This window comes from Chlorocebus sabaeus, chromosome 23 (assembly GCF_047675955.1).
Source record: "Chlorocebus sabaeus isolate Y175 chromosome 23, mChlSab1.0.hap1, whole genome shotgun sequence".
Taxonomy (NCBI): Eukaryota; Metazoa; Chordata; class Mammalia; order Primates; family Cercopithecidae; genus Chlorocebus; species Chlorocebus sabaeus.
The window spans coordinates 5,208,887-5,221,607 of NC_132926.1; the positions used below are offsets into that span (position 1 = coordinate 5,208,887).

At 39.0% G+C, this 12,721-nt stretch overlaps 1 protein-coding gene across 9 annotated transcripts in view; it reads left to right on the forward strand.

The window, feature by feature from the left end:
• UIMC1 (ubiquitin interaction motif containing 1) overlaps positions 1 to 12,721 on the forward strand; it is a 98,828-nt gene that overhangs the window by 40,475 nt on the left and 45,632 nt on the right. For all 9 annotated transcript variants that reach the window (XM_008015400.3, XM_073010495.1, XM_073010491.1 and 6 more), the window contains 3 exons: positions 2,745 to 2,806; positions 4,864 to 4,940; positions 9,674 to 9,777. In XM_008015400.3, the coding sequence (XP_008013591.1) occupies positions 2,745 to 2,806; positions 4,864 to 4,940; positions 9,674 to 9,777 (243 nt within the window). The remainder of the gene's footprint in view (positions 1 to 2,744; positions 2,807 to 4,863; positions 4,941 to 9,673; positions 9,778 to 12,721) is intronic.

The window sequence follows — 12,721 nt, forward strand, 5'->3', positions numbered from 1 at the left end:
TCAACTAGTCTGTGGAAAAACCTAATAAACTACCACTGTCACACAATAGAGGACATTTATGTGATGACCAGATGATGTATCTATTCATTTTCACTTTTTTTTTTTTTAAAAGATGGAGTTTCACTCTGTCACCCAGGCTGGAGTGCAGTGACATGATCTCGGCTCTCTGCAACCTCCACCTCCTGGGTTCAAGCGATTTCCTGCCTCAGCCTCCTGAGTAGCTGGGATCACAGGCATGTACCACCACGCCTGGCTATTTTTTGTATTTTTTGAAGAGAAGGGGTTTCACCATGTTGACCAGTCTGGTCTTGAGCTCCTGGCCTCTAGTCATCCGCCCACCTCGGCCTCCCAAAGTTCTCAGGTTACAGATATGATCCACTCTGCCCAGCCCCAATTTCACTTTTAAGTATTAAAAATACCCTTTGATAATAATTCTTTGAATTTTTTTTTTTTTAAAGATTCAATGCAAACCATCCCTTCCTTATTAACATATTTCTTCAGGAAGAAGATGTCTTGATTAGGCCACAGATTCCTTAAATTTTTATTTCTGCCATGCTTTCCTGTTCACCTTGATTACATTTGGGTAGTCTAAATTTTATTTGCTTATTTTGCTATCCTATGTTCATATTCTGGAAGAACCTCACTTTATGTTCATATTACTGCCATTGAGGTATAAATTTCTAAATTAAAATAATGTTTTGAAATGAAGACATTCTTGGGATTCTACATTGAAATAATTAGGAAGAGGATCATCTGAGTAAGCAATATAATAGTAGTTTTGAGTGCATGGGTTTTAGAGTCAGGCAAGTCTCAGCTCTACGATTTTGACCAACTATATGATTTGGGGCAAATTGTTTAACTTCTCGAAGTTTCACTTATTTTTAAAATAATTTAATGGTTTTTACTTCTTAAGTGGCTTGTGAAAATTAAAGGAGATAAGGAATGTAAAGTGATTAGCACAGGCCTGGCACTGAATAGAAGCACAATAATTTTGTTTGTTTGAGACAGAGTTTTGCTCGTCAGCCAGGCTGGAGTACAGTGGCGCGATCTCGGCTCACTGCAACCTCTACCTTCTGGGTTCAAGTGATTCTCCTGTCTCAGCCTCCCGAGTAGCTGGAATTAGAGGCGTGAGCCACCATGCCCGGCTAATTTTGTATTTGTAGTAGAGACGGGCTTTCTCCATGTTGGTCAGGCTGGTCTTGAACTCCTGACCTCAGGTGATCCGCCTGCCTTGGCCTCCCAAAGTGCTGGGATTACAGGCGTGAGCCACTGCACCTGGCCAAAGCACAATAATTTTTTAAAACGATTACACTGAGAAGATTTGAGATATGCTTTAGCCTAAGGCAGAGATGGAGGTGCCTTATAACTAACTTACTGGTGTCTTGATTGTATCTGAAGACCAAGGCTAGTCATTATAAAATTCTATTAAATGGACACTAGGTGTCAGCATTTCCTTCCTTCCTTCCTTCCTTCCTTCCTTCCTTCCTTCCTTCCTTCCTTCCTTCCTTCCTTCCTTCCTCCCTCCCTCCCTCCCTTCCTTCCTCCCTTCCTCCCTTCCCTTCCCTTCCCTTCCTTCCCTTCCTTTCCTTCCTTCTCTTCTTTCCTTCCTTTCTTTCTTTCTTTCTTTCTTTCTTTCTTTCTTTCTTTCTTTCTTTCAGTTCAATAAAAACCTTGTCACCCCTCAGTTTTTCAAAGGAAGAGACAGGTTAAGTATTTATTGCTGTTGTATTTTAGTCCTTTGGTAGTTTGGTTAAGTCTTATTTTTCATAATGACTAGATTCCATATTGTACAACTTTCCTTTTGACTGAAAACTCATCTATTCCTGATTTTTAAGTGTATTTCATCATTTACCTGAATGGTAGCGAGATTCATAGATAACCTAACTTGTTTAGGTTATTTATATCTTATTAGGTAACCTTGAAAACTTCAGCTGATAGCTTTATGTCTAGCGGAAGAAGCCTCACAGCCCAGGCACTTCCTCAGAAGTCTGCCTAAGGCAGCAGTAGCTGCTTTTTCGGTGATCTTCTGTGCATGTATGTTTAATGAGTTGGTATTTGCACCAACTCTACCATTAATCAATGAAAATAATTTTTGAATCAATGAGAATAATCTTTCCTTATATAGTCCCTATTCATTACATTTCTGAAAAGATAATCCTGTAGCCAGATATAAAAACCACAGTGGCAGATTTGTAGCAAAAAGAATCTTTATAACATTCCCTTTAGATGTCCTATGTTATGGCTTGGTTTTTCTCAAAGATCATGGATTGCAGTGTTTATCTCAACTGAGTATTTCCTTTGAAAATTGGACTTTTCTCTATATTTTTCTTTCCCCCTGCACAAAATTTTCGATTGTTTTTCTGAAATCATAATTCATTTGACTTACCAATTAATATTGATAGAGGTCTTGCATTTTATGAAGTTCATTGCATGCATTATCTTGTTTAATTTTCACGACACTCTGTGAGACAATTGTTAATACCCATTTTAAGATGAGGAAAGAGATTCAGATGTCACTTACCCAGTCACAAAGTTAGTAAGTGATTTAGTTTTGATTTAAATACCAGTCTTCTGACTTTGCAGGATGTGCCCGTTTTACTGAAATTTACTGGCTTATGGAAAATATTTTCTTCTTATTGTTAATTGTTGAGAGAGAACGTTGAACAATTAATTTTTTTAAAAAAAGGAAGAGAAGCCAGTTCACCTGCGCCTGTATATTTAAGATACTATGTATTTCTTTGCAGTCTTCCCAAGGGGTTGTTGAAGAAACTTCTGAAGAGGGAAACTCTGTACCTGCTTCACAAAGGTGAGAGATTATATGTTGCTATGAATTCTCTCCTCTGATGGTTGCCAGCATAAGGGAGATGAACCACATGAGTGAGACTGTACATGGACAACTTGCCAGAGAACTTGTAGCGCTTCTGTAAGTGAAGACTAGGAGAAATTTTATTAGTATCTCTAAGTTCTCAGATGTGCATCTCATAGAAGCCCAGAATATTAAGAGCTGGAAGAGATCCTAGAGGTCATCTTGTCCAGGCCAGCTATCTTGGCATAAATCTTATTTTCATTATTCCTGAAAAATGGTCACATCTTGCTATTCTTTTAACTAATTACACTAGTTTTCTATGCTAATTTGAAGGCTCTAGACTGATTTCTTTATAGTCCTTCTATTCTTAGCCCCTTTCTCTCTTTTCCCCAACTCTGCTTATGCTTATTTTGTCTGTATATCTAAACCTTATATGTCTTTTAAATTTACTCTTGAGACTTACATCCTCTTTGAAGTCTTCGTATTATTCAGGCCACACAGGACCTGCATCACTCTCACTGTCTGTTCTGTGCCACTTTTAATCTGTTTGTGCCTCCTATCTCCTGTAAAGGATTGTATTTGCATTACCTCCTCCGTTGTTCTTGCTGATTGATTGAGGGCTTACCTTCTAAGTCTTCTTACTTTAATAATAAATAACAATTGATTAATTATAAACTGCACTATTAACTGGATCATGCTTCCAGTTACTTTCTGCTTGCCCTTTTTATCTGGTAGTTGAGTTTGAAACTTTCTCAAGAGTTTAACTTTGAACTGCATGACTGTGTTCTCCCATATGAGAGTTGAAGCCCAGTTGCCATTTGCTGTAGTCAAGGTGGTGGTCTTTCTTAGGCTTCTGGTTGATAGTACTTGGTATTCCTTCCTGGGCTAAAGAATATGGCTTTGGTTTGATTTTCCTGCTGTTAAGACAGTTTTGGAAGTGGTTTTAACAGGGTAGGCCTTCTACTCCCTATAGGCCTCTCTGCTTTATTGTGGTGAGCCTTGTGCAGAGCAGATGTAGGTTTTAATAAATGATTATACACTTTGTCACCAGGAGAGAGTTGGAATCGCAGGCAATGTGGTTTGACTTCAAATTGATTAGCCCATTTTATAAATGTCAGAAAATTGTTTTGTGATGGACCCTTTGAATAGAGCACTAATGTTACATGCAGAGTAAACTATGTCTGGCTTGGGTTTATAACAAATGCTATGAGATGTTTTATTTAGAGAGAAATCACTTGTGGTTTTTTATCAGGAGTTAGTTATTTATCATGAGTTCAGTTGTAGCTATTCTCTTTGTGGTTCTTGGTTGATGTGAGGATTTTTGTTTTTAAGCACTCTTGCATACTTGATCATACTAATGATAAAGCCCTGTGAAGCATGAGGGGGCTAGCTCAGATGCTCAGATCAGCCATGTGTTCCTATGTCAGGCAGAGATTGCACTCCATGAGCAGTCAGGGAAAACCAGAAGGTTGGATGAAGGAAGCCATTTATAATTAAGTTGTTGTTAGAAAAGAGATTCTATTTCTGTGGGCAGATTTTTGCTGTAGGGCAGTTTGGAATTGTATTTTATTTTTGTTGCGTGGAAAGCAACATCTTGAGATAAAGAGGAAATTTAACTGCAAAAGGAGGAGAAAGTGTGTTGTCAGAAGAATCTCTGTGTCTTCTCTTGTGAGTTTACAAATCTCAAGCCTTCAGAAGGCTGAGATGGAGTCTATAAAACACCTTTGACATCCTTACGTTGGAGTGGAGTTTTTGTCTTCTGTGATATTCACAGACAGTTCTTACCCTTCGACCTTCCTTTGTGAAAAACTCCAAAAGGGAATTTGTTTTCATTCAGTGATTTCACTGGAACTGAAGTTTCAGTAAGCGTATTTATTTTCCATATTTCTGGCCTACAGTTTTCAGTACTGATTCCTTGCTTTCCTGTTGTGCTTTTGTGGCATAAGGCAGCAAGTATCTGTGATTACCTGTGCTTTGTGAGTGACTCACCATTGCTTTTGGCTCTATGTTCTGATTTATTTTACTGGAAATTCATTTGGGATTTGGTTCTCTTTCAGTGTTGCTCCTTTGACCAGTAAGAGAAGCTTAGTCCTTATGCCAGAGAGTTCTGCAGAAGAAATCACTGTTTGTCCTGGTAAGTACTCCACTGTGATTTTACTGAATTTCTGATACCTATCTACCTTCTCATGCCTATTAATTTTCCTCTGACTCTTCAAAACTACTCTCTGGAGGTTTATATGTAATTGATACGTGTATGTACATATCTCCACACTCGTATACATATATACATATAGGTGTTTTTAATAGCCGTTGGCTTTTATTCTCAATTTTTTCTCTCCTTAGGGGTAATTTAGTTTTGAAATTAACATGACTTTTTTGTCTCCTTGATTGTTGACAGGCCTCATCAGAGATGGCATCGAAGCATCAGGAATAGCACTTACTTAACTCTACATTCAGAGCCTTTTGTTACTTAATTTGTTTAAATTATTTTAAATTAAATTGTTCTAAATTATTCTGTCACCCAGCTTGGAGTGTAGTGGTGCAATCATAGTTCACTGCAGCCTTGAACTTTGGGGCTTAAGTAATTCTCCCTCCTTGGCCTCCCAAAGTGCTGGGATTACAGATGTGAGCCACTGTGCCTGGACTTCAGAGCTTTTTAGTAGTTAGTTTTTATATTGCCATTTGTTGGGGTCTTACTGCACAGGAGGTCCAGAAATTGAGTTTTGTGTATGTTCTGTCATTATTTTTAATCTTAGACCTAAGATGCTTAACCTTGTTAAGTGCTTTAGTTTGCTTTTTGTTAATTGTAAAAATTAAAAGATATGTACGTTGTTTTAGGCAGAAGAGATGCTTATTCAGAGTTGTACATGGATAGATTTAGATATACAAAATAATGTAAAATGAACTAAGATACTTACCATCTAAGGGAATTCCTGAATCATTGTATAGTATGAAGCATTATTTTGTGATATGAACTACTACTTTGTAAGGAATTTGTTTTAGACTATATTTTCCGTTCTGGCTTTTCCGAAAAGATCATTAGCCTCATTCCTGTGAGATTGAGGGGCTTCCTACTGATGTTTAACTTCGAACAGCAAGTATACAGATGTTGCGATAAGTCACGTCTGATTTTCCTCAGGTCTCATATAGCCTGTAAGGATTGGAGATAATCATAGTTTTCTTATTTTGGTTTTCTTCAATGTTTATCCACACAGACTCAAACTTAGTTTGTATGTAATCTAGGAAAGACCCATAAATATTTTTAAACATCTGGCAGTCTATCATAAAGGTCTTTATTTTAAGATTGAACTGTGTTGGCTTTTTTTTTCTTTTCTTTTCTTTTCTTTTCTTTTTTGAGACAGAGTCTTGCCCAGGCTGGAGTGCAGTGGCGCAATCATGACTCACCGACTGTAACCTTGAACTCCTTGGCTCAAATGATCCTCTCTCCTCAGCCTCCTGAGTAGCTAGGACTACAGGCATGTGCCGCCAAACCTAACTAATTTTTAAAATTATTAGTATTATTATTTTTTAGTAGAGACGAGGTCTTGTTGTGTTTCTCAGGCTGGTCTTAAACTCCCGAGCTCAAGCAGTCCTCCCGCTTTGGCTTTCTAAAGTGCTGGGGATTATAGGCATGAACCATTGTGCTTAACCTATGTTGGTTTTTATTGAAAGTGACTCCTTAATTCATTTGAAATGTATTTGGATTACTGCCTAACGATACCCACTAAGAGACTACACTACCGAGTGCTCAGATTTTGGCAGGAGCACTCAAGAATGCTGTGCCACCTTTGTGAAAAGAAAGCTTTCCCCCCTCTCTGGGACTACTGACTTCCTAGAAGGAAATCACTCAGTCTGTTTAGGATGATGGCGTGTGACATCACCATGGGATCTTGGAGGAGGAACCTGCAAATATATTGATCTTGAAAGGCCTAGTTAATGAGAGGGAAAGCAGGTCCTTCATACTGAGGTTAGATAGCTTTTATGATCATGACTTGCTGTCATTAGCCTGCTAATTAAGTCCAACTGTTTGCTGACATAAACCACGTCTAAATGAGATTGCAAAAGGTATTCATTACATTAATGTTCCTTTTGCTAAGAAAGTATAACTACTTCACCATGAAGCAAAACTCTTGGGTTTCTTTTTAAATATATAATTTAGAAGTTATATATATAAATTGTCTGAAAAAATTTGTTCCAAATGGGTGAAACACATATTTAGTGTAGTAGTCTGTTACCTGTTCCTATTTACTTTTGTTTCATATTTCTGACAGTTCAGGAGTCTAATATTTAAGATTACATATCTTTTTAGTGTTACTCACTTAGTTGAAGAAGCAAGATTATAGCCTTATGCCCACATTTTGCATACTTCTAGCATTGCTTATTTCTGAGAAGCTAATGCCCTCTTAGTAGGACATTTCAGCCATTCACAGAAAGCATAATTGAAGACTTTTTATTATTGCAGTAATCTAAGCAGTGAATGGTTCTTATTTTTAAATATACTGAATGTCTTTTTGAAAATACCTTTAGGGAAAGTTGACAGAGAGGATTTTGAAGTTTATGTGCTGTAAGCCTTTTTCCAATAAGGTGGGGTGTGTGTGTGTGTGTGTGTGTGTGTCCAGTTTTCAAAAAAATTGGTGATGTATTAAAATATAGTTAATTCTGGAAATGTATTTAATCCTTTCTTAAAGATTCGGAAGATACATTAGAAGCTTGCAGATGCTCTATTTGCCTAACACTGGCCATTTACTGTATTTGTGAAGCACAAAAGTGCCAGTTAGAGGTACATCAGGTGTAGTGTCAGATAACAGAGAACTTACTGGATTTGCATTCTGAGATAAATTTCTGATTTTAGTTTGGGTTCCTGTAACAAAATATTCTAGACTGAGTGGGTTATAAGCAGCATAAATTTATTTCTCACAGTTCTGGGGGCTGGAGAGTCCAAGATCAAGGAGTTGGTAGATTCAGTGTCTGGTGAGAGCCGTAGATAGCAGCTTCCTGCTGTGTCCTCACATGGTGGAAAGAGGGTGAGAGCTCTCTGGAGTCCCTTATAAAAGGGCATTAATCCCATTCTTTTGAGGGAAGGCCCTATGCTCATGACCTGATTACCTTCCAGAGGTCCCATTTCCTAATATTATCTATCACATTAGGGGTTGGGATTTCAACATATGAAGTTGGGGAGGTACACAAACATTCAGTCTGTAACTATCTTTTCCAGATACATTGGTGGTTTTGAAAGATAATTACAATTTTTTTTGTTGTTGTTATATTAAGTGATATGTGTCTACAGCAGAAGTTGGCAAACTTTTTTTTTTTTTTTAAGACAGGGTCTCAGTCTGTAACTCAGGCTAGACTGCAGTGTTGTGATCATAGCTCATTACAACCTTGAACTCCTGGCCTCAAGTGATCGTCCCGCCTCATCTTCCCAAAGCATTGGGATTGCAGGCATGAACGACTGTGTTCAGCCAAACTTTTTAAAAATAAAAGACTAGATAGGAAATATTTTAGGCCCTATGGGCCATAGAGTCTGTTGAGACTATTTGGTTCTGGCATTTTAGTGCAAAAACAGCCATAGACAGTATATAGATGAATGAGAATGGCTGTGTTTTAATAAAACCTTACTTACAAAAATAGGCAGCTGACAGGATTTGGCCCAAGAGCTGTATCTAGTTTTCTGGCCCCTGAACTAGACTACAAGGGACCCCATCTTACATTTTCATATTACTGGTAGCTAGTATAAAGCCTGGGACTTGATGTTCAATTAATATTTGTTGAATTAATAGATACTGCTTAAAGAATATATTAAAGAAAGGCTCATCTTTGTCTGGAATGTATATTCTATTTCTGGTCCCAATTTCTGTTTTTGCTTATCATCTCTTTAACCTCAGCACTAACATTGGCAGGTTCTTGTTTTCTGTCAAATCAATATACTTTAAAACTAAAATTACAGTGGAAATAAGCCAATCGATCAATTGATCAACAAATAAACAAATTGTGATATATCTATACAATGGAATGCTACTCAGCAGTAAAAAGTATGAACTATTGATATTATGTGACAACATGGGTCCATCTCAGACACATTATACTAAGTGAAAGAAGCTGGACGCAAAAGACCTGTGATTCTATTTATATGACATTCTAGAAAAGACAAAATTGGCCGGGCGCGGTGGCTCAAGCCTGTAATCCCAGCACTTTGGGAGGCCGAGACGGGCGGATCACGAGGTCAGGAGATCGAGACCATCCTGGCTAACACAGTGAAACCCCGTCTCTACTAAAAACACAAAAAACTAGCCGGGCGAGGTGGCGGGCGCCTGTAGTCCCTGCTACTCGGGAGGCTGAGGCAGGAGAATGGCGTAAACCCGGGAGGCGGAGCTTGCAGTGAGCTGAGATCCGGCCACTGCACTCCAGCCTGGGCAACAGAGCAAGACTCCGTCTCAAAAAAAAAAAAAAAAAAAAAAAGAAAAGACAAAATTATAGGAACATAAAGTCAGCTGGTCATTGTAAAGAGTTCATTGCAGTGACCGGAGTGGTAGGAGATTGACTGCAGAGGGGTACAGAGAACTTTTTGGGGTGTTGGAAATGTTTTATATCTTGATTATGGTAGAGGTTACATGGTATAAATGGTAGTATATAAAGGGTATACATTTGTCAAAACACATTAAACTGTATACTGAAAATTTATGAATTATGTTATTTGTAAATTATGCCTCAGTAAAGCTTTAAGAAGAAACAAACTAGATCTATTAATATATTGCCACCACAATATTATCATATCCTAAACTTTAGGGGAAAATAGGCATGTTTGTTTTTTTAACTACGGAAACGCAAAATGAAAATTAATGGGATTTTAACTTTTTTAAATTACAGAGACGCAACTAAGTTCCTCTGAAACTTTTGACCTTGAAAGAGAAGTCTCTCCGGGTAGCAGAGATATCTTGGATGGAGTCAGAATAATAATGACAGATAAGGAGGTGAATATTTTCCTCTCTGTTTTTTCTCAGTGGTTTCTTTCTGTTGGCAGTCCTCTCCCTGATGCAATGTTGACATTGGCTGAAAAGATTTAGATGGCAGGGGTTTTAGTTTTGGGGGCACTTATGTCAGGGAGATTTGTTTTTTTTTTTTAGACGGAGTCTCGCTCTGTTGCCCAGGCTGGAGTGAGTGAAGTGGCGCAATCACTGCTCACTGCAAGCTCTGCCCCCCAGGTTCATGCCATTCTCCTGCCTCAGCCTCCCGAGTAGCTGGGACTACAGGCGCCCACCAGTATGCCCAGCTAATTTTTTTGTATTTATAGTAGAGACTGGGTTTCACAGTGTTCGCCAGGATGGTCTCGATCTCCTGACCTCGTGATCCGCCTGCCTCAGCCTCCCAAAGTGCTGGGATTACAGGCGTGAGCCACCGGGCCCGGCCTGGGAGAGATTTTTATAGTTAAGATTAGTTCAGCATTGTTTCTAAAAATAATAGTAGTTACCATTTCTTGAGTACTTTTGTGTGCATTATTATTTCTATTAGAGATGGGGAAACAGAGGCGTAGGATGTTTAATTTGCTCTAAATCATGCTACTAATAATGATAGCAATAGAATTTGAACACGGGTTTGAGTCCAAAGTTCTAGGGCATTTTTTATTATGTACCAATAAGTAACAGAGACAAACAGTCTTGGAAAAAATTACTGTGTTTATATTATGATGTATACATAACTTTCAGCCTTAATTTGATCAGAAATGCAAAGTTAAGATAGCTGTCTGATCTATTTGCGTCATTACCTTTCCTCACTTTACATATCTGGCAGTAACCATAAAACTGATTGATACAAAAGTTCATACTTCTGATTGAGATTCTCGGTATGTATATTTTTCTTTTTCTTTTCTTTTTATTTTTTCTCTTTTTTGGGATGGAGTTTCGCTCTGTCGCCCAGGCTAGAGAGCAGTGGCACAATCTCGGCTCACTGCAACCTCTGCCTCCCCGGTTCAAGTGGTTCTCCTTCCTGAGCCTCCGAGTAGCTAGTATTATAGGCGCATGATGCCATGCTCAGCTAATTTTTGTATATTTAGTAGAGAGGGTTTTGCCACGTTGGCCAGGCTGGTATTGAACTCCTGACCTCAAGTGGTCTGCCCACCTCAGCCTCCCAAAGTGCTGGGTGGGATTACAGGCATGAGCCACCATGCTTGGTCCTTGGTGTGTATTTTTAATGTTGAGTCTAACAAAACAGTTTAACTACCTGGAATTCCTTTAAAAATTTTAAAATCTTAAAAATCTGTTGCTGTCATGAGCAGCCTGAGAGCCAAATTCCTCAGTAGAAATAAAGATTTTGGTTACATTGGTGTATACTTTCTTATCCGGTGCACCTTAAGAAAGGTTCCTTTTTGGCCGGGCGCAGTGGCTCATGCCTGTAATCCCAGCACTTTGGGAGGCTGAGGCAGGCGGATCACAAGGTCAAGAGACTGAAACCATCCTGGCCAACATGGTGAAACCCTGTCTCTACTGAAAATACAAAAATTAGCTGGGCATGGTGGTACGCACCTGTAGTCTCAGCTACTCGGGAGGCTGAGGCAGGAGAATGGCTTGAACCCAGGAGTTGGAGGTTGCAGTGAGCCGAGATCGTGCCACTGCACTCCAGCCTGGCGACAGAGCAAGACTCCGTCTCAAAAAAAAAAAAAAAAAAAAAAGAAAGGTTCCTTTTTATACTCTGGGATATTTTTTTTGTTTGTTTGTTTTTTTCCTCCTTGAGACAAAGTCTTGCTCTTGTCTCCCAGGCTGGAGTGCAGTGGTACGATCTCGGCTCACCGCAATCTCTGCCTCGTGGGTTTAAGTGATTCTCATGCCTCAGCCTCCCGAGTAGCTGGGATTACAGGTGCTCACCACAATGCCCAGCTAATTTTTGTATTTTAGTAGAGATGGGGTTTTACCATGTTGGCCAGGCTGGTCTCAAACTCCTGACCTCAGGTGATCCACCTGCCTACGCCTCCCGAAGTGCTGGGATTACAGGCATGAGCCACCGTGTCCAGCCTGGAATTTTTAAAAAATAATTTTTACAGTAGAAGTTAGATCCTCTCCCTGGTCTCTGCACTGCAGGCAACTGGGTAAAAATTCTGCCTTCATGAATCATGCACACTGCCTGGTTCTCTGGAACCTGATCTGTCACAATTGACAGACCAAGATTCCCTGATGCCAGTGGTGGTAGGAAAGACGATGACACTCCCTGCTGCAGAATGACTGAGGACAGATCCTGCTCCATAATGTCAAAATGGCCTCTGGATGGTTTTCTCAGGAAGAAACAGAATCTTCTAAATGGGAATGAGGGAACAGAGTATTATTACCATAGTCATCCTAACATACAGAAGAAGCCCTTAGTTAAGGCCTATTTCATACCCGTCCATGACTGCAAACCAGACTATTCTTTGTTTGGGTCAAAGAGCATGAACCCTGTTTAGAATTTATGGTGAACATGTCTGTGCTACTACACATCAAATAGATGGAATCATGTAGCCTTTCTCCCATTGAATGTCCTCTTTTTGGTATTGCTGTTTGCTGAAGTCTGTGGATGTCCCTAAATAGTCTTAGAAGTTTTCATTAAAATAAGTTAGAGATACTGCAGATTTTAAATCATGTACTAGTTACAAGTCACTTATTAGACAGAATGGAACACTTTATGTGCACAAAGATACTATAGTATAAAGGGTGTGGACTCTTGCCATTGGGATCTATGTAGGTCATTTGTCCTAAAATTTCTTGTTTACTGGGAGGTAGTATGGTGTAGTACAAGTAGCTTGAGTATTGCAATTAGAAGACATGGCTTTAAATCCCAACTCCACCATGTTTTGAATGTTGTGCAAATTAATCGTTTTATTCATTCACTAGGCAGCTATTTATAGTTTGTATACTTTGTGCCAGTCATTGTTTTAGACTCTTGGGATAC